At 38.5% G+C, this 23,386-nt stretch overlaps 1 protein-coding gene across 4 annotated transcripts in view; it reads right to left on the bottom strand.

Annotated features, from left to right (window-relative positions):
• The window catches only part of CTNNA2 (catenin (cadherin-associated protein), alpha 2), a 1,182,142-nt gene that overhangs the window by 724,523 nt on the left and 434,233 nt on the right, over positions 1-23,386 (bottom strand). For all 4 annotated transcript variants that reach the window (XM_011963728.1, XM_011963709.1, XM_011963731.1 and 1 more), the window contains exon 7: positions 19,570-19,773. In XM_011963728.1, the coding sequence (XP_011819118.1) occupies positions 19,570-19,773 (204 nt within the window). The remainder of the gene's footprint in view (positions 1-19,569; positions 19,774-23,386) is intronic.

Genomic DNA, 23,386 nt, shown 5'->3' with positions numbered 1-23,386 from the left:
CTCTATTCAACAGATGCATGTCTAGAAAATTATGAAAGTGATGATGTCAGGGAAAGGAGAAACCTTAAAGTTCAGCCTCATTATGTTTTAATTTCTAGTTAGAGCATTCCTGCTAAATGCTCACAACACACAAGCTAGTGAGAGAGAATTTACTAGCGTTTGAGGCAGCTCAGAGTGCTTCAGATGATAGAATTTGTTGGCGAGCTCTGGCTATTCTAAAGTTTTTGCCTTCTATTGAGCCTAAATATCTCCTTGTGGTCATACATACACTTTTGGAATATGTCCCTTTTTTTTCTTTTACAAAAGAGTTCTTCAAATATTTGAAGGCAGTTATTCTCCTCTCACTATCTTTTTCTAATCAAAACATCTCTGATTCCTTGAATCTCACTATTTTGAGTACCTACCTCTCTGGTTACTCGCTGAAAATTACTACTATAAATTTCCCTCTGGAATTAATTTACTACCTACTTTTGGATGAAATGATATATTCAGTTGCTAATCCACCAAGATGCCCCTAGAGCTACCCAGAAAGACATTAAAAATGTGGGAAGTCTTTGCTGGAGCTCCAATCCCTATCACATCTCCCAGTCAAAGAAAGGTTATCCTTATGTGGCTTGTATTTAGTAAAAACATGTAGGGCTGTGGTATTTACAGATACTTCATCTATGAACCCACAAATCATCCCTTTAATAATGGGTTTTGCAATTTTGCCTGTTGTTATTATGAAACAGACAATATATACCTCAAGGTCAGGGATATGGTAACTATTAACATTTTTTTCATGTATTGTTTCAGGAATGGTTGGACTATATCACCTGATAAATCTATCAAAGGAAGAAGTGCATTTCCCAGTGAGATTTCAAACCAAACTAAGAGGCGTTGACCCTATCAGGTAAGTATGAATATACATGAAGCTGCCTGATGATCCACCTCTGTCACCTGTATCACCCATGCAGAATGAAACTGGCTTCAGGCTGATTGGAAATTGGGCAGACACATTGGTTTTTCAGTGGTAGGTAATAGTTTCTTTCTTGGATAATAATGTATCAAATTTCATCTGACTCAGATTCATCTTAATCAACAAAATACTCTATTCTCTATCATGTCATGAACAACCTGAACAACCACAATGTTCAAAATGTAGTTATTTCAGAAATAATGAATAGAATAGTATATTTCTGAACACTACAAGGTATAATTTCCTTGAAGGTATAGTCAGTGGCTCATTTATTCATTTTTTTTCCTGTTCCAAAAGTGTCTACAATAGTGTTTTGTACAAAATGGATACCAAATAAATATTTGAACACAGTTGAATACTAGAAATATTACCTTATGTAAGTCAACAAAGTGCATGGTAATTAAAACCACAGCTGCCACAGGGCAGAGAACTACCTAAAGGAAGGCTCTAGGTAACAGAACACACTTAGACAAGATCCTTGAGCTTCTTAAGGGGTGTATCCTGAAGTACTAATGAAATGTAATGCTTACAATTCTTCTCTAATACACAATTTAAGAGGTACAATTAAAGAATAGCTGTGAAAGCTAAATGACCCCTTAAGATTCAACAAACTCGAGGTAAATATCTTTTATAAGGCCAGTTTTTTCGCCACAAAGAAATATTTTTTTCAAGTTTTAAAATAACAACTTGGAAATTATTATGTCCCATATATTGAGCCAAAAGTGACCACCAAAGAGACAGATACTGGCCTGTCCACTAGGCCAATCATAGCCTTCAAAGAGACTCTGGAATGTGAGACCCAAACCCAGGCCTCAGCAGAACTACAACATGCTTTATACCATGAGTTTTGATGGCATAACGATTCAATCAAAAGCACTAATAGTCTACTGTGTGAATACAGTAAACAACAAGTGAAGACAAATATTTACAGAGTAACATTATATGTTAAAAACCTAATATATGACAGATTTTAAACACTGTTAAATGCTTTTCTTCAAAAAATATTGTCAATGAATTTGATCAGTCCTAACTTAGTGACATATTAATTCAATGAATAATTGATAAATACATCTCATGAAAAGAGAAAGGCAATATTTTTGGTTCCTTCCCCCGTCTATATTCTTCTTGAAAAAAAATCCATCCTCAGGTTATTCTAATTACTCTCCTTGAATCTGCTTTTTCTCCTTTTCATTCCCACTGTCTTCTCTGTAGTTCAGACTATATTGTCTTCTGTCTGTACTTTCCTAAAAGTCCACTAACAGGTCTCTACAGCCTCTTATCTCCCGTGGACACTCTCAAGAGCCACTCTCCACCTCTGCAGGCAAGATGGCTGTTCCCAAACACTGCACATATTACCTAATATCATGATCATGATAACACCAAGTCCAACCAAAACAAATCAAACCAAAACAAATAAAAATTTAATAACTACCTACCATAATAAAGCATGCATTTCTTAACTTGGAATCCTATCCCTCTGTAATTGAATCTCAACATTCCTTTGCAAACATAATTTTTCTCTATTTGATATCCTTTAATCAAGCAGGCTTCACTGTGCTCAGAATGTACCATACACATTCCCATAACAAATTTTGCTTTGTGTCATTCTTACCCCCAAAGTATACTCTCCATCTTTGATTTATCTTATTCCTGTACACCTTTCAAATATTTCAAGCGCTACTTCTGCCATGAATAATTCAGCATCTTGACCCAGCTCTCCTTCTGAAAACCTAACTCATATCTACCTATTTCTATCTTGATATGCATTTGCCTTTATTATTTGGAAGGGACTTTATCAGCTTACAACATTTAAAACCTGCACAACAAGTCTCTCATTCTATTGCATACTATTTAATACTGTTGTATCTAATATAACTCCCAAAACATAACACTCAATAAACTGTTAATATTTTTTTCTAGTTTTAGATGTTCAATTCTAAATTTTATTTATAAAGAGATAAAATTGCCCTTACCATTGTCAGCAAGTAGCCTCGCAGCACTGTTATACTATAATAACTATATACATTTAAAACCTTATCCTCAAGTTCATTATCATTTCCTTTTTGTATTAAAGAAAATATAAACAGCCTGATTTATTCAGCCAGTGGGTAAGCATTAGTTCCGCTAAACTGTATGGGTGTAATTCAACGTTTCATTACAGGATAAGAAAAGGCCTTGAGTTCATCTGTAGCTATCAGGAAAGAAAATGCTTCAGAATAAAAGAAAGAAATAAAATGTCTTGTGGGATGTTTTGGAATATTACAACTTATGTATGCTGCAAAATATTACATCTATATTCTTCTAAAAACTAAAATCCTGACACTTTCTAAAGAACATGGTGAAAATGATGCATGTCAAGAGTTCTAGTATCGTACTCTATAATCAGCATGCTATTCTTCACCTAAAAGGTATGGCACAGAGGCACTGGGGAATACTGAAGGAAACCCTGTAGAGTAGAATATTTAACCAGGAACTGCTGAGAAACTCGGACTGGGGGTGAAGAGGTGGCCAGAACCATTCTCACTAATTTGAAGAGATTTTATACAGCTAGTATAACTTGATAGCCAAACAGTGATAAGAAGCTCAGAATTTGTGAATTCATTTGGATATTTCAGGACAGGTCTGCTATCTGCAAAGAGCTGGGCTTCTCTATTCTATCATAATCTTGAAATATTGAATTCAATTAGTGTCGGGGATACTCAGGGAAAAACAGATCTAGGGGACAGAGAGAACTAAGAGTCACACTCATTCCTCTCTCCTGGTCTCCTACTAATGGGGACCCGGAAGCACGCAAGGCTCCATGAAATGCAGTATCGAAACAAATAAATTAAGTAAATTAAAAGCAAAAGAAATTTTACTTTTTCTTATCCTTTAACCATACAGATGTGTCAAACTATGTATGATTTGCTAGTAAATAATCCTTTCCTTAGTGACAATTATTTGGTGGATGGGTGTTAAATTTTTAGGGAAAATTTAATGAATGCTAATAATCACAATACATTAGGAATATATCACAAGAACTTCCCTGATGGTTGTCCTGAATTTAAATATTTCATGTATCTGTCTCTTGTCACTGTTTCTGGCAGGTGAGTATAAATTTTATATAAAAATATGAATTGTTAGATATATCAATGTGCATTTTTATAAATCAAATCATTGGGTCACACACCTAATAAAAGTTCTAAGGATTAAAAGATGTAAGTTCAAGAGTAATATGTAAAATAATATTAGAGGGGAAAAAATAGTAATAATACAAAAGATAAATGTAACCTTTAGTAAACAAATAAATATATAGGAATAATCCATTTACAAGGATCTTGTGGTTCTAAATATACTGGGAGAGATACTTAAAATTATAAAATGGTTGAGGTAATAACATTGGACTTGATTATCCTTTAACACTGTGCTATGGATCATATAGTGATATCATTTGTGCAACTGTTATCAGCAACTAAGTGGGATGTAGCATTCAATAGACTCTGAAACAAAGTTTCTAAAGAATTATTTATCATCATGTGATAAATGCCCAATTTCTATAGTTACTTTGCATGAACAACAAAGACAAGGTATTCACAAGCACACTTTCTTCAACCTCTAAATAGGAACAAATGTCTATAATGCTTTCATTAGGAATGAGATGAACAATCAAATACAATAGAGTGCCTACATCAAATAGATCTTCCAACTAAGCTTTATTCCAACACATTTGATCTCACCTCTACTTTTATCCAAAAATCTCAATTCACTTTGAAAATGTGCTTTGATCAACTTATCTTGATTCAAACCCTTGGTCAAGTTAGGTACAAAACAACCATCCCTATGTCTGGTTATAGCCCCTAAACATAGAGATGGAAGAAACCTAAAGCCTTTCTTAAAAACAAAAGCAAGGTGTGACTGAAGATGGCTGATTGATTTAACACACATACTTATCACTGCTCTTTTCTGAAATTCCATTAAAATTATCATAAAGCCATTTCCTTTTAAAGGCATTAATTCTTCGGACAAAGACAACAGAAGGAAACAGCAGTAGTATTCTGAAAGCTGGATTTCAGAAAGAGGTGTGCTAGCCCATTTAGCAGGCCAGAGAAAGCCAAATCCTAAGCCAGCAACAGGGAAGCTCAGAACAACCCAATTTATACTGCAAAATCCCAAAGATGTAGAAATCTGAGAAAGGAGAAAGGTGAGATTTTTAAAAAGATGATCTCTTGAAACTCTATTTAAAAAGCAGTTACACCTCCAGGTTCATCCCCATTGCCAAAAAATGGCAGAATTTCCTTTTTTTAAAAGACTGAATAGTATTCCATTCTATGTATTCACCACATTTTCTTTATCCATTCATCCACTGATGAACCCTTGGGTTGCTTCCATGTCTTGACTGTTGTGAATAATGCTGCAATAAACACGGCAGTGCAGAGATCCCAACATACTGATTTCAATTACTTTGAATATATACCCACAAGTGGGATTGCTGGATCATATGATAATTCTATTTTTAGTTTTTTGAAGAACTTTCATTCTGTTTTCCAAAATAGCTGCACTAATTTACTTTCCTGCCAACACAAAAAGACAAATACTATACAATCTCACTTCTATGCAGAATCTACAAAAATGGATCCCATAGAAACAGAGAGCAGAGAAATAGTTCCAAAGGCTGAGCAGCGAGGGGGATGAAACATGGGGAGCTGATGGCCAAATTCCTTCAGTTAAACAGAAGGAATTCATTTTAGTGATCTTGTTTCACAGCATGAAATAGTTACACAGTACAGTAGTTAATAATAATGTATTTTATATTTCAAAGTTGCCAAAAGAGATTTTACACCTGCTCACCACACAAACAAATGGTAAGTCGGTGGGGTGATGGATATGTTAATTAGCTTGATTTAATCTTTCTAGAATGTATACGCATATCCAAACATCACATAGTACCCCACAAATATATACGATTATTACTTGTCAATTTAATTAATTAATTATTAAAAGCAGACCACCAGATCTTCTCTCCTATTCAAAATTGCAGGCAACTAGGTGATTATTTTCAGAAAAAAACAAAAGTCAGATCTCTGGACAGATATGGCTAGATGAGGGCAGAGCCACTGCACTGAGCCCCTAGGGAATTATGAAAAAGTAGATATACTAGTGCTGGCTGCTATGGTTATTGCCACTACCATTGTCTCTTACAAGATCGACAGTCTCCACCTAGATACTGAAGCCAAGAGATTCTGCATTCTTGAAAAATATACAATTCAATGATTTGCTGCATTAGCACCTACTCCTGTCAAAACAGGCTCTTCTTTGCACCTCTGTAAGGAATTCTGATGGCTATCCCACAGGGTCGCTGCTGTCTGCCTTCTATTTGGAGTACTAGTAGGGTTCTGCTGGGATCTGTAGATTCTTACAGATTGGATATTTGTCCAGAGCCTACCATCTAACTAACTCTGAGGGATTCAAAATATATACATCAGGGACAAGATGGGCACTACACAATGTAGGGCTTTAAATGGAGAGAACAAAATATCAAAAAATCCAATTTTGTGTATAGGTTCATTAATATATAACACAAAGTAATGAAAAGAATCACAGAGCAGCAATAAAGAGACCAGAAGACCTGTGTTCCAATTTTAGTTATATCTAAACATGTGATCTTGGGCAGGTCCTTAACCATTTGTTTCATTGAAGAGAGCATGCTACTCATTTTCATCTAAATAATCTGAAATCACAAAACAGAGGTTTTAGGAAAATGGGTGGTGATCCTTTGAGAATCTTGAAAGGACTAAAAACAAAAAAAGTAAAAAAAAGGATATGGTTTTAAAGGTTTTACAAATGGTTGAAAATAAACTAATAGATGAGGAAAGGGGGCAACACAAAAGATAAGAAGCCTAAAATTAGGCCAACAGTGGGGAAAAAAAAAAAAAAAAAAGGAATGTCTGGAATAGGAAGAGCAGGTCAGAGAATCAGCATCTCTTTAATTTTGCAAGAATAATAGTGTGAAATGAATCACCAGATCACAGGACTGATCCCTCCTAACACCCAAGTGTGCAGGCAAAATAATAAAAAAGGCCAATGTCTTTTTTCAAAATTATTGAGGTGAAACTTACATAATATGCAAATACTGTCTTTTCGAGTCACTTCAGGGGGGAAAAGAAGAAAATTGGCCTCCAAAGGTCTTCACTAGTTCCATGGCAAGGAGTAGTGGAGGATAATTTACAGAGTGAAGAGAAATAACAATAAATAACACTGTGAAAATGTGATTAAGAAAATGGAAAAAGGAAATGTATGATACCTGTCTCTGAATCCAGTGTTGATTACGTCAGATGATTCTCAATGCTGGCATAGTCCAAGGCTGGTGCAGGACTGCAGGCAGGAGAATCCCCTGGGATATTTGCTAAAATAAAGCTTCCCAGTTCTTTCCCTGGAGATTTTATCATTTTAGGACCAAGGCAGGAACCTGGAATATGTGTTTTTAAAAATCTCCTTATGTTATCCTGGTGCATAGACATAAGAATTTCAATAGATACAAGAATATCAAGAGCAGTCAGGCAAAATGTTCCTTCCTCTTAGAAGCTGTGCCCTAGAATAGTCACCAAAAGAACCTAGAAAGAAAGCTCAATTCAAGGGGTAAATGGCATAGCTCTGGGTTGATGCTACAAATCTCTCAGCTGCATTCAAACTAGCAGAGTTAATAGATAACTGAAGTCAGCAATTAAACTGTTAAGAAAGAGAATTTCTGAATAATCTGTGAGACTTGATATTCTCTTTCTGGCATTGGAGAATACAGTCCTTCCAAGGTAAAAAAAAAAAAAAAAAAGGTCTTTTGTAAATGGAAAAGTAGATGAGTAGGACGAGGTGTGTTTGAGAGTAGTGAGGTGAAAGTTAGAAGTTCTGAAAAACAACTACCCTTTAATTAGTATCTCGCAGGGCAAGGTGCTGGTGAAGATTTGCTCATCTATTTCTAAGGAATTCAAAGAAGAGGTTAGCTACCCAGCTTCACGAGTCTCCTCTCATACTATGAATGTCTAGGATGAATAATATATAGCTCAAGAAAGCTTCCCAAAATATAATTTCACTTGATTTCTTACAAAACTATTTATCCCACTCACAAAAAGAAAACCCGTTTTTAACCCGTGCTATATTAAATCAACTCTTGATTTGATACACTTACTTATTACATCAGGTGTTCCCTAACTTGCCTGCTGGTAAGAATCAGCTGGGGTACTTGCTCAATTTAGAGATCAAAACCCCCTCAGCAGGAGACTGTGATTCTGTAGTTGGGGCTGCGACTCTGCAGAGTGCCTAATTTTAAAAAGCTTAACTGTGACTGACCCTTGTCTTCTGTTGATTTATCTCTTCAGGTATACATGCAAATTATTTTGTGTCTTTTAGGAAGTGATGAGTTAAGAAATTTCCAAAGTCCCTGGTCCAGCCTACAGAATGCCATGAACTAAAACTGGTCTGGCTCCTCCAAGCCCTCAGACACATCCTTAAGCGCTCATGCCCAAACAGGCCACTCTGTAGCAACAAAAATAAGAGTGAGCAGCTTGGTGGAGCTCTTTGAACTGAAAAGCAAGCAAGTGACGTACTTTGCATCACTTTTATCTCTACTAATAGTTACTGGGATCATTTCATCCATTTCTTGAAAGAATTGATGTGGCCTCTGCCAGGGCCTTAAATAAAGCTTTAACTATAGTGAAAAGCCTGGGCACTGCATAGCAAGGCATGAAGAAGACAAGTGTAGTTAACCTTAGCTAATGCACTGAGTGTTTTATCAGGTAGTAGAGCAGAGAAAGAAGATCAAACATTGGGTTCCAAGCTATGTGACTCAAAGTTCTCAAAACATATGGGTTATGTTGTTTCTTTATTATTAGAGGAGAAGAAGGGGATGAAAGGGAATTCATTTATTTGTTCAAAACATATTTATCTGCAGCCTCCTATGTGCCAGGCTATATACACCAGATACTGGGGATTGTAAACAATACAACAGCCCTCTTCATGGAAAGTAAATTCCAATAGAGGAGCAGATGATAACACAAACAATAAGATGATGTGATTTTGGAGCGTGGCAAGTGTTATAATAGAAATAAATGCACTAATGTAGTCAAGAGCAACAGATTTGAGCTGAAACTTGGTGGGAGGAGAAGGAGCCATCCATGCAAAGTTTATGAAAGAACATTTGTTTTTGTTTTTTTGAGATGGAGCTTCACTCTCGTTGCCTATGTTGGAGTTTAGTGACGCGATCTCAGCTCACTGCAACCTCTGCCTCCCAGATTCAAGCGATTCTCCTGCCTCAGCCTCCCAAGTAGCTGTGATTACCCATATGCACCACCACACCCAGCTAATTTTTGTATTTTTTGTAGAGAAGGGGTTTCACCATGTTCGTCAGGCTGGTCTCGAACTCCTGACCTCAGGTAATCCGCCCGCCTCGGCCTCCCAAAGGAAAGAACATTTTAATCAGATAGATGGTAAGTGCAAAGTACTTGGTGTGACTGAAGCACGGACAGTCGTCAGAGACGTCACCAACCAGTGAAACACTCAGTTCTTAGAGTGTAACAATTTTCAAAATGAATCAAGAAAAATACCTCTCAGAGCTCAAGGCCACATTGAACCTGAGCAAGGAGGGGCCCCAGCAAGAGAGCTTATCTTTGGAACAAGCCGTTCAGGAACAAGAAATCCAGAGTTCAGATCTTCTTACATACTTTGTTAATTCAAAGGGAAGGTTTTCCCAGGTTCATCAGTTTGATGGTGGAGTGCAGCCTGCTGCTCTCCCTGACAGTTCTGTGAGGTCTTCATTGAAATACCAGAAGGCCCTTCGGAGAAGATCAATTGTGCTGTCCAAGCGTGTGCTGTCCAAGCGTGTGCTGTCCAGACTGGCCAAATCTGATGACTTGGCTGTCAGCTCTGTCAAGAATCTCAGCTACTAAGTCAGAGAAAGATCTTTCCTCTCTCATAGTATTACTTGCTCTTCCTCATCCTATTGACTGTACCAACTTTCAACGGCTCAGTGAGGAGTTTGTTTGATAAGGAGAGAAACTAGCTAGAGTTCTAAGTGTGGAACTTAATTTTGGGGTTGAGGCAGATTTTTATTTCCATCTCCTCTTTCATTTGGCAGATTTTCTTTTTCCATTCTGTCACCAGGAAGAGTTCATTTAGGGAAGTCTGCTGTGGATAAGCTGAATGATATCCAACCACAGGGTTGCTAAGAGATTACCAGCTCCCAGTCAAGAATTTACCAACAGCACCGCTCTGAACAGCAAAAGCCAGACACTCTCAGCTATCATGTTTTCTTCTTCCTTATTTGTCCAGGCTTGTGGCATAGAAGGCTACCAAGAGGAGGCTTGGCCAAGAACCGTCTGCCCCACTCATTCAAGTAAGCTTATATCCCTCTACCACCACAACTCCCAGCCCTGCTTTCCAAGTCTGCCCAGTCAGGCTGACAGCTTCCTGCTCCTACATCACATGTCCAATGCTCTCTTCAATTTCTTTGAAATATTTTATAATCTGTACCTAATAATTGCAAACTTGAAACCCTGTAGGGCTAATCCATAACCGGTTGTTTTTGCCAACTCTCATTCACAGTGGCTTGTTTGGTTACGTTTTAGGGATTCTGGAAGGTCAACTCATGATCTTTGTAACTTTATCTTTGGAAATTTTTTGAGCCCCAGGTTTAAAGTATATTCCTCTGGAAGGCATTGGTATTTGCTTCTACCAAGTACCTGACAACCCACCACACCAAATGCCTTTCAAGTAAATTCTGGATCAACTTTAGATCACGCTGGAATCTAGTTTCTGGCCCTGATACTAAGTGATTATGGGCTTGTGGTTAGAAATTTTTAGAGGAGAAGGTGTTCTTGTCTTACAGCTCCTTAAAGGCCAAGACAGCACATAGTCCCGTTTTTACTCCCTGTATGGAAGTTTTACTTTCTTAGATCAAACCCCAATGGTTTCATTACCTGGGAATCCAGACTTTCTACTGAGACCCCTAATCTAGCTGGCCATCTAGCTGGGTCATCAGGCTTTGTTCTTTGAATCAATGTTCTTTGTCCTGTTCCTTGCACCTAATGCCTCATGTAAAACCCAAGTCTAGGCCATGAAAAATCTGCAGGCCAATCTCCAGTTAATTACTTTCTTGTCGTTTCTTTTTTCCTAGTAATTCCCTTACATTTCTATGAGTTCATTCACGAATTCAAAAGAGGTTTTAAGGATTTCACCAGGTATATAGTTGGAAGGAAGAAAAAGAGGGAGGGAAGGAAGGAGAGAAAATGTTGGGTTAGAGGGCAGTGAGTGGGGGAAAGAGATAGAAGTATTAATTGTTCAATACTGTTTTTTTTGTTTGTTTGTTTGTTTGTTTTTCACCACAATGAAGCCAACAGTGAACTCCTGGAGTTGTCATACTTTTCAGAGGACCTAAGTCCCCCATTTGAATAATCATCCTATACCTTGTGCACTTTAAGACTCAAGAAGGGCCGGGCGCGGTGGCTCATGCCTGTAATCCCAGCACTTTGGGAGGCCGAGGCGGGCGGATCATGAGGTCAGGAGATGGAGAACATCCTGGAGAACACGGTGAAACCCCGTCTCTACTAAAAATACAAAAAAAATTAGCCGGGCGTGGTGGCGGGCGCCTGTAGTCCCAGCTTCTCGGGGGTGCTGAGGCAGGAGAATGGCGTGAACCCGGGAGGCGGAGCTTGCAGTGAGCCGAGATCACGCCACTGCACTCCCGCCTGGGCGACAGAGCGAGACTCCGTCTCAAAAACAAAACAAAAGACCCAAGAAGACCTGCCATGTTCCCACAGGGCCTGGATGTTACCTACATCTGTGTTCCATAGCTATAATGGGTACTGTATCCAGAACAACCTAATGCCAACCAACCATGCCAGTCTAGATCTCCTCCTGGAGCTTTTCACAGCCAGTGCACACATGCTCTGGGTGACACCTGAACCTGACACCAGCTCTCACACTCTCCCTGTCATGATTCTACCAGAGAAGATGTCCTGCCAGCATGACTGGAGATTCTCTCACCACCTGTGCCTGTGTCAGTGCCAGCCAACATATCCCTGCACAACATCCTTTGGCTCTCTATGATCGCATTAGAGTAAACAGAGTTGAGCACCATTAGAAAGGGAGTATGATCATAATAATGTAAGAAAAAGGAGGTAAGAAAAAAAAAAAGCCTCTACCAGTTTCCGGGTACCTCTGTGAGTTAGAGTGAAATCTACCTAGAAAGGCAGCCAAACAGAACTGTAAGTGCCATGTTGCAAGGGCAGAAGCCAAAGCACTGTTGGAAAGACTTCCACACCAACTATGTATAGTTCTTTTGAAGAGCAGATTCAAAGGAGAGTTTTTCACCTCAGAGAAAGGACTGGTAACATAACTGTACTCTGGCAATATCTGAGCAAGAAATACCAATTAAAAACATTTAAGGGCCAGTTGCGGTGGCTCACGCCTGTAATTCCAGCACTTTGGGAGGCCGAAGCAGGCGGTTCACGAGATCAAGAGATCGAGACCATCCTGGCCAACATGGTGAAACCTCGTCTCTACTAAAAATACAAAAATTAGCTGGACGTGGTGGAACGCGCCTGTAATCCCAGCTACTCAGGAGGCTGAGGCAGGAGAATCGCTTGAACCAGGGAGGCGGAGGTTGCAGTGAGCTGAGATTGCGCCACCGCACTCCAGGCTGGCGACAGAGCAAGACTCCATCTCAAAAAAAAAAAAAAAAAAGAAAGAAATTTAAAGCCGAGAATTGCTTGAACCTGGGAGGCAGAGGTTTCAGTGAGCTGAGATCGCGCCATTGTCCTCCAGCCTGGGCAACAGAGCCAGACTCTGTCTCAAAAAAAAAAAAAAAACCAAAAAGGCCCGGTGCGGTGGCTCACGCCTCTAATCCCAGCACTTTGGGAGGCCAAGTTGCGTGGATCACGAGGTCAGGAGATCGAGACCATCCTGGCTAATACAGTGAAACCCCATTCTCTACTAAAAATACAAAAAATTAGCTGGGCATGGTGGTAGGTGCCTGTAATCCCAGCTACTCGGGAGGCTGAGGCAGGGGAATCGCTTGAACCCAGGAGGCAGAGGTTGCAGTTAGCTGAGATCGCGCCACTGTACCACTGTACTCCAACCTGGGTGATAGAATGAGACTCTGTCCAGAAAAAAGAAAAAGAACAAAACAGAAAAGGAAAGAAAAGGGGAAAGGGAAGGAAAAGGAAGGGAAGGGGAGCGGAGGGGAGGGGAGGGGAGGGGAGGAAAGGAAGAATTAAAAAACTCTCTGTTCAAGGAAGCAAAAGTTTTGCATGGGAAGTGTAAATGCACAGGGGAATTTGAAGCTCAAAATTAATAAAGATGAGGGCGTGGAACATATGTGAAGACAGAGAACAGGAAAGAGGAGAAGAAAATATACAAGTAAGAAAAACGCAAGGAAAACCTCCTCACCACAAGCACCAGTGTGGAATATTAGGACGCTTTCCCTTGAATGAAGCTACCAATCTCATTAGGCAGCTCTTAATTTTGCATTAGAATGCAGGGCCATTAGGAGAAGGTATGGGCAACATTAGATCTTGTATTGCCCACAAGTATTTTCAAACATTACTTTCTACATTGTGTTGTCATACCGTTTAATAGAGAAAGTTATAATTAGCCAAGCCGACTTCAGGGAGTTGCATTCCCTTATCTACATAATAATAGGAAAGAGAGAAAAGAGAAGATCCAGATAATACTCAAAACAAATTTCATGTTTAACCAACAATGAGCCTTATTCTTAAGTAATAAGAGCTCCTCAGTCTTTTTCATGCCTTCCCTTATAGGAGAAATGTGGCAGTATAGCAATTCCTATGGTAAAGTTATCTTTCTGATGACAGTCCCTTCAGAAGGGTGCGATCTTTCTCTGGGATTTTAGATCAAACCCACGTACTGAACTTGCCAACTAGTTGTTCTGGGCCTCTCTCGGCAGTAATATGCAGCCAAATTAAATAAATTCTGGTAGATAAAAATCAGATTTATACAGAAAATCAATAGAAATAAACATAAGATTATTTCAAATAGAATCCCAGAAGCATTTAAATTTTGTTTATATGCAAAAATCTGACTGCACAAGACTTGTCAGGGATCCCCCGAAACACAGAAACTGTGAAGCTCTGTCCTCACTTTGTTCTCATTTTGTTCCTCAGTCACGCTTTGGGTCTAAATCAGAACTCTATACTGCCAGCAGGAAAAGTTTTCCCTACTTACCTTTTCCAAGGCTCTTCCCTAAAAATAGACTCAAAATGAATTGTCACTAAAGGGATTATTACATATGCATATAATAAAATGCTATGCAGCCAGTAAACATAAGGTTAGACAATGTTTATTGATATGGTAACGTATTCACAATATATTGAGTAAAGAGAATAGATTGCAAAACAGCATTTACAATATGAGTCCATTTTATAAAAAATAACCAAGGTGTAACGTGTGTGTGTGTCTCTGTGTAAAGATGCCACTCCTATATGCTCAGAAATATTAGAAAGACACATACCAAATTATTAGCAGTGATTATTTTGGGGGATGAAATATTTTATTTTCTTCTTTCTGTGTTTTTTTGTTCTTTATAGCGAACACGTATTTCCTTTCCACTATACAAAAATGTAAAAGCTACTATTCTCAGAGATCCCGTGGCCCTGTATATCATCTCATGTATTATTCGTCTAGTGTTCTGGAACAGCGTGCTGGAGGCTTGCTGCGTATAGGCCACAGAATCGGGCTGGAAATAATCTTTTTAGACCGTATTTTAGTCCTCAAATCCTCACAGGTGGGCTCCTTCAGGAACCCACTTTATGTTAAATTCTACTAACAAAGGCTATGACAATGCTTCAAACACTTGTAGTATGTATATATGTTCCCATATCAATATGTCTTCATGTGCTTTTAATACCTTCTATATATTAATGGTTTATAAATTGTTAACCCCAGGGATCCACTTAGATGCTTCAAGAAGCTTGAAAAAAAGTTGGATACAAAATTTTAAAAAAATATACAATTGTAATTATTTAAAAAAAAATGCAATTAAAAATATCTCACCACGTTTTACAACAGAGAACAGCAGTATTACTTTATGCTGCCAGAATCTCTGCCATCATTTGAAAATAGTTTAACTGCATGATTGTTTAAGAAAACTGTAGCTCTAAATTAGTCTTAAAAAAATTTGAGCTACCCAGAGAGTTTATGCATATAAAATTGAAACAGGTTGTAAAGTAGCACAAGACACAACAAGGACCAGGCACATCTGCTCATTGCATATTCTCATCAAGGTCTAACCGTGAATTGTGCATAAAGAAATAACAGTTTAATGCATCTCCTTATTGTTCTGCATTTACAGTTTTAGTACCTAGAATATGTAGTAATTTTTCTCCTTATAGTTCTGCATTACAGTTTAATACTTAGAATAAGTATTAAATTTTTCTAGTCTTTTATATTTATAAGAATGTGAACCATACTTAGACATTTTTGGTGATACAATGTTGAAACACAATTTTTCTACTTAACTCCCCTTTCAAATGCAATCTATCTAGCAGAGTATCCAGGCATTGCCAAGTAAGCTATTTACGAATTGTTTCAACATCCCAGTAAATCAGAATTTCCTGTGCAGCCCAAACCAAATGAAGATATCATATTAGTTGCAACTGATACAACTGTGTCATTCAAAATGCAAATGTCCATTTTATGTTCATAAAACAGATACATTCTTCTTACTAGTTACTTTATAAGCAAATTTTATTTATAGTCAGTATTTGAATACTCTATTCCACTTCTACTGCTATCCCTTGGTCCAAGAGACCATCTTCTCATGAATATTCCGGGACTCAGGGCCTCCTCACCTGTTTTCACCCCTTTTGTTTTTGTGGCCTGTTCTCAGCACCTGAATCATGGCATTTTTCTCTCACTACTCTGCAATGGCCTCTCATTCCATTAGAATGAAAGTAAAATTCTGTATAATGGTTCACCAGACCCTGCACAGACTGATGCCTCGGCACCATACAGACGCCATCTCCTGCTATCCCTCTACTCACAATAGCCACTATGACTCCCATGGTGCTTCAAACGGGTGCACCAGGTACCCGTTCATAGCAAGGCACTTGACCTTGTCATCCCTTCCTCCTCAAGGCCTCTGCTTCCTCACCTCTGAAAAGTCTTTGATCTAATGTCAACTTTTCAACGCACCTTCTCAGGCCATCCTTAATTTCAGTAGTACCCAGTGTCCTCTACCTCCCATGTTTTAGACTTCCTCTTTGCATTTATCACCATTTGAAGTAATTCTTGCTTATATCACTTAGCATTTATTCTCTGTCTCTTCCCACAACAGTGTAAGCTGCATGAGAGCAAGCAGAGAATTTTACCTGTTTTGCTACTTTCTGTATCCCCAGAGGCCTAGAGCAATGCCTGGCACAAATGGCCAGCACAAAATACACATTTGTTGAATGAATAAAATATTCTAAATCTGCATTCCTCACAATATTCTTATTAATAAAACCCATTAAATGTTATGTTTATACTGCCGCCAAAGAAAGCTGCCTAAAATTATTAGTTCCCAAGGAAGGTTTATGTGTTCATTATAATTTGGAACTGTTTATAGTACTCAGCATAATGCTTCAACCACCACACTGATAGCACTCATCCCAATCAGCATCTACAGGCCGTACATCCTTTTAAGTTTCTCTCTACCCATTAGTCTTCACATATGTACAATAATAATAGTCTACTTAAAGGGGAATTATTTTTAAGAATCTTTTCACTTTGAATTATATCTTCAACTAGATAAAGCAACTTAAGGCTAGCCAAGGCCTTCCTAAAAGAATTCCAACCATCCTCTCTACCACCGCCATGATCTGTGATAATTTTCACCATATGCCTCTGTTCACCCAGCCTTTTTTCTCATACCACAGTTTCTTTTAACTGCACAATTTTTGTTGACATCTTCAAGTTGCCCACCCACGTTCATTAAGTAGAATATACATTTGTGGAAATATCTAACACGTGACTGCTATCCTATTGAGTTCAATGGAAGCTATGTGGCTGAGTCATAGCCCATGCTCCTTGAAGACCCTTTTTCTATCAGGTATGGCACACAGCTTCTCTTCACAACCTCTGTCTCCCTCTGTGTCATACAATTTGGCACATATACAATTTTAGAACAGCTTCAGCTACAAGCAAGCATTGTAAGTGGAATGTTCATCTGGGACTGATCAGGAGATTCTCAGAAAACAGAAATGTCAGTTATGCTGATTTTTAAATATTTTCAGTTTAACAACTTGTTTATCCTAATGGTATTGCCTAGCACATTAGGATGACAACTTGCAAGGTGATAATTTGATAACACCTTTATTCTCAGAGCTTACAAAATTTAAAGAGAAATATAACAGCCCAGGAATGATAGACTGATTTACTGGTTGCTGTTAACTACAATAGACTTTTCAGTCAAGGCATGGGTGTGTATCTTTTTTGTATTCATATATGCTATATCAAAATAAATACGAATTGACTGTGCAGCAGGATAAATGAGTGCAGTGGACAGGAACTATTAAGGTGATCTGGCTGCATCCAATTCTACCTTGAAATCACCAAACAAGTGTGAAGTCCAACTAAATGTTACACAGTTTACATAAATGTCAAGTAGGAGGTGTTTTATTTCAGGCTTTGATCATGATGGTTCAATGTGAATAGAACGTGTGCATTTTGAAATTTAAGCACTATACCCATTGATGTATTGTCTGTAACCACGTCAAAATAGAAACTAAGATTTCAATAAAGCACAAAACATTCCTGCATCACAAGGCTGCGAACGGAAAACAAAAAGTGCCTGGAGTCAATAAAATACAAAAATCCATCAGCTCTGCAGATCTGCATGAGCTTACACTGAAAGAAAAACTAGTTGGCAGGATTCTAGACACCAAACTGAAAATTACATGTCACGTCTCGATCGACTCTTATTTAATCATGTTCTGTGATTTCTATTTAGAGAAACATACTTTTTTGTCTGATTTATTTATATTGAGATCTTAATCATCACTGTTATCTCTGTAGTTTCTACTTCCTTCTTTGGCAGTAACTATTCATTAATAGAACCACTAGCATGCCTTAATGTAAAACCAAATTCCACATCCAGGTAATTAGCCCTTTGCTATTTTGTTAACAACAACAACAACAAACCAACAAACAGGGTCTCAGATTTCATAAGCATTCTTTGTTGACACATCTGCTATTCAAAAGATTCACTCAGTTGGGAGACCATGGGATCAACATTTCTAGCTGTACCCTACATAAAACCATAGATCAAAATTACAGAAAGTGTTGGTCATTCAGGGTCCTATAGAGATGTCCTCATAAGCAGCTGGGTGCCACATGATGCATTCACATTTTATTCTTTGCGTGCTGAAAATGGCCAAGTCTTCCAAAATCAAAGAATCTGAAGGTTCATGGAAAGGAAACAAATTTTATTTTTTTTAGTTTGTCACGTTTTCTCATTGACATCTTTTTGCTTTCTGAATAAGTTCTCTGGAGGGTCTGCAGGAGGAGCACTGCTACTGTCAACACTCATTCCTTGTTTGTTTGAATGTCTGTTAGCTGCATATTGATACTCATGATGGGAGTGGTAAGACGCTGGAGGGAGGGACACTGAGCGGCTGCTTTGTTTCAGCATTGCCTCGGGGTGTTCTAATAATACCCAACATGGACTTCAATAGCTGTGAGCAGATTTTCAGTGTCTCTGTTACCCACCTGGTCACTATACAGGTCATTTCTTCAAAATGTAATATCAAGACCTCACTTTATCTACATTTTTTCCCCAGTTTGTGCTAAATTCTCTCAAACCCTAAAGTCCAGGAAAGGGGGAAGTACAGATCATCCACTGCTGCAGGCACTGGCCATCGCCTCAGCTGAATGAAAGTAGCATATCAATACAGCCATAATTTAGTGCCTTTCAAGGCAAAGAATGTGAGTTTCATCACCTTCTTGCAGGTTACAGGTATACAGAAACTGTCACATTATAACTATGGGAGAGGATGGCTATTATGTGCCAAAATACAATTAGATACCACTCATACATACCTATTTGAAAACTTAGAGACTCACTCTTATAAGCGATTCCTGACTGAATCAGTAAAACACCTCCAAATTTTACTACAGTTAGAACTTTTCCTTAAACAACCCTATCCACACATTTTATAAAGCTAGTAGATTTATTAATGCCTTTTAGGGGTGAAGAATTGCATCTACAGCTATCCTTAGGTTTAAAAGTGCACTTTTTTAACAGAGGACTTAGTATATTCTCAGCTGTTTCCATCAGTCATCTACCTTTACCAATTGAAATCTTACCTACTTCAAAATGCAGCCACTAAAATGACCAAGAAGAAATCAGCCAAGTAAAAAGTGAAAGAGCTTACTGTCCATCTATCTGCTCCATATTGAAACAAACAAACAAAATATGGATTCTGAAACAACATGACACGCGCTCTCCCAAAGCTGTTCTTTGGTTTCACCTGACTCTCTTAGGTGAACACTTGTCTGTTCTCTTTTCCTGCTATCTATGCTTCCAAAAGAGCAACACGATTGCAGAACAGAATCCACCGAGACATGAGAATGGAGAGCCCAAGACTTACATTATTCATGTACTCGCTGAGCAGGTCCTGGAGCGCCTGCCGAACGGCGTTGCACTCTGCCACGATCCTCTCCCGCCGGTCATCTCGAGTGCAGGAGGAGTCGGCCATCAGCGCTGCGCCACTGATGATGCTCTCCAGCCTCTCCTCCAGGGACGGCCGGAACCTGGCCTCGCTGAACGTCATGGGGTCCAGGATAATTTTATTCTGAAAGTATCACAATTAAAAAAAAAAAAAATTCAGCAGAGAAGAGAGGTCTGCCTTGGCATCCTGTTTTGAAACCACAAATATCTGAGGCAACAACAAGAATCCCCAAGGAGGAGAAACTGGTTACTCAAATTCTAAAGTTGCCTTGACAAAGTATTAACTTTTTGTCGCTATTTTGTCCTAAATGTAATCTTCAGTTAAAAGAGCACATCTTGTTTGAAGAACATGTTCTTGGCAAAGGCTATCTCAACGGAAGAGCTTTCAAATAAGATTAGGACACTTTTTTGGCATTTTTAAAACACGTAGCCTTTAAGGAAAGAACATTTCAGTGTAACGCTTTGGGGAATTATATAAAGATTTTAGAGCTAAAACATGATAAATAATCAAAATCTTAATTATGAATTAGCTGTGACTTGTGTACACATTAATCCTCCTCATGAGAAGCAGATATGGGCACCCATGGCAGGATGCCTTTTGAAACTTGGGCACATAGTACCCCACAGGCATATTCAGTACAGGTTAATTTATCACTGGGAACTGATATCTTTTATGTCAAAGCTAGTGTTCTAGAAAAGGATTCTTAATGTGTGTATGAGACTTGTCACAAATAACTGACAGTATCCTTATAAAGGTATTTACATGTTTGGAAGGAGCCTATATAAGAGCAGAACAGAGATATTTCCTAAAAAGAAAGTATCACATAGAACATGAGCTTAGCATTTCCCCAGCCAAGTTTGAGGAGCCTGGAAACATGCGGGCAGAGATGCCCAGAGGTAGATGGAAATATGCATCCAAAATCCAGGAAACATAACGGTCTTTATAGGAATCTGGTAAATGTCAGGCGTATTTGGACACAAAGTAGTGAATGACATACGAGCAAAGTGAATAGAGCCAGAAGAGTAGGCCAAAGAAGACCTGTGAATTAAGGGTGTACAGAAGGACCAGAATCAAAAAGGAAGACAGAAAGTGTAGTCAGAAATATAGAAAGTGAACTTGGAAAACTCCCAGCAAATGAGGAGGGTAGAGTGTGATGAAGTATGTGATCATTAACTGTGTGAAGTCTAGAAGCAAAGGTGACACTGACCAAAGGCTGGTTTCCTTTGGGGAAGCTTTTCTGCCTAAGGCAAAAAAGTTCATACCAGCAACGATGATCAAAGTAGAATGACCTGCTGTGGGAAATGGTGTGCTTATCTTCATTGGGGGCGCACTCTCAGAGGTCCAAGAACCAGAGTGGCAGTGATGGGGTAAATGGTCTTCCAACTATAGAATACTATGGTGCAATTGCCACTCTGTTACTGTTTCTTTTTTGTTCATTTTGTTCATTTGTTCATTATTCCTTATATATTCACCAAATTTAAAGAGTTGTTAGAAAAGAACAATTTACCATATTTACGACACAAAAAGTAAGTGAGAATATGTAGTTATTCTATTGCTAATCTGCACCTGCTGAAGACCTACTATATGCCTACTGCTGTACTTAATGCCAAAAAGAAGGGGAGATAAAAGAGGCTTCTCTGAATTTTTTTATTCTGATGTAGTATATACAGTAACTGCTTAAGTTATTACAAAGTGAAGTCCAGCTGTGTACTCTGGGAAAGGTTGTTGTAATCCTCCAAAGCATCCTAAGGTATTTGTTCAGGTTGTGCACAGAACATCTGGGCTCCAATTCTCTGATTTCTGTTAAAATGCAAATCTCCGGAGCAGAGAGATAGAACTTTTGGGCACAAGAATGTTGAAGTCTTAAGGAATGAGTGTAGGCAGGTTGGGACTTAAAAAGGAACAGGTATAGACCAAACACAGACTAGGTCTGAGGTCCACTGGAATCTTGGATTTTTTAGAAAATCACTAATTGGTAAAAGTCTCTTTTCAATTTAGAAAGCAGACGCATGAAATCTTGCAAATAAAACAGCTATTCCGTGCCAGCTTTGGCAAGATGACCATTCTTACATTTGTACTCTCTTACGTCTTGGGAAAGGGATGCAAAAGGAATGTTTACTTTACCCAAAATGTGTTATTTGGGTTTTGTCCTTTGTGCCTTGGTTTTAGGCACAGCTGTTCAGTGTCAAAAAATCATGTGGAGGCTGCAATACAGTGGATGGCCCTACAGGGTTCATTATTACAGGTGAAAGTCCCAAAGGAAAGCTGAGAGGGGAGCACAGATATTCCTGCTATACGTACTAGTGCTGTGTCTGCAATGTCTTTTTCCAGGGACATCCATTGGAACCCTCTCTCTTTCTCTCACATAGTCTCTCTCGCTTTCTATTGCCTTTTGGTTGATGCATTTATGATGAACACATGTATGTGTGTGTGTGTGTGTGTGTGTGTGTGTGTATATATATAATCCATATAATATATGTTAAGAAGTAATATTCTAATTGAGGAAATACCTGGTCAAAATATAATTAGACTATCTTACTTATAAAGATTACTGATTTTCAAAGACCTATTTTATAGAAAACCATATTAACATAAAACATAATAAAAACTGTATTTTCTGCTTTAAGATTTCAGGAGACTCTTCAGAATCATATACTGGCTTTAGAACAGGTGTTTATTTTACTTTAGGATTAAACACACAAAGAACTGCAAATGTGATGGAAATATGGGGAAGTAAATTTGAACTCTTCAGTAAGGACAATTGTAAAACAGTTTCTCTGCAGGAGAGAGAATGTACTAGTGTCATTAGAACACTATTTCCTAAATCATTTTCCATGGAACACTGAGCTTAGAGATATAATGTTTTGATGAAAAAATAAGGTTCCCTGGCCAAATATGTTTTGGAAATATCGCATGACCTACAGCAAATTATCATACGAAATGCTTTGGGGAGCTCAGCATTAAAGGAGTCAGTTCACTGTAGCATTTCCCAAATCTATTTGAGCATGGAAAGTGCTGCTTTTAAAATGCATGAATTATCTATGAGAACTCAAGGAACACACTTTGGGAAATGTGGCAAGAGAGACTTTGGAGTGTCAGCCAATTGAGTTTCCTACCTGCCATGGCCTGGGGCTGTTGTGAAAGTAAAAGCCTGAAACATTGAGCTTGACAAACTCTGCATAAAAGTTACACCATCCATCGCATTTCTAATGGAATTATTCATTATTTATAGATCACAGTGGAAAAGCTTTTTTAAAAATCTTCCAGGAAAAGAAACAATAATTTTACAATATTCAGATCTGTATCTGCAGTACAGATGGGGAGCATTGCAATGATGGATGTGAAAAGCAGCAGGGAGAAGCTGCTCGGGAGAGAAAAGGCACAAAGAAAAAAGGTCAGTGCACGTGGGCCTGTGTAAGTGTATACATGCACATGTGCATGGGAAGAGGTACTGATTGCATGTGTGTGTGTGTCTGGATGTGTGTGTGTGTGTATCCCGGATGGGATGGGCACTGGTTGTGTGTGTGTGGAGCTGTGTGTGTACGTGTGTATGGGGAAAGATATGTGCTATTTGTGTGTGTGTCTATGGATCTATGAATGGGTGGGTACAGTTTGTAGGCATGGGTGGAGTGGATGCGTGTATGTGTGTGTGTGTGTATGTGCACATGTGCACATGTATGGAAGGGGCTGTGGCTTATTTGTGTGCATGTATTTGTATGTGTCTGTCTCTGTCTGT

Source organism: Colobus angolensis, unplaced genomic scaffold (assembly GCF_000951035.1).
Source record: "Colobus angolensis palliatus isolate OR3802 unplaced genomic scaffold, Cang.pa_1.0 Scaffold118, whole genome shotgun sequence".
In the NCBI taxonomy this organism is placed as follows: Eukaryota; Metazoa; Chordata; class Mammalia; order Primates; family Cercopithecidae; genus Colobus; species Colobus angolensis.
This window is presented reverse-complemented; position numbering and strand designations above follow the sequence as displayed.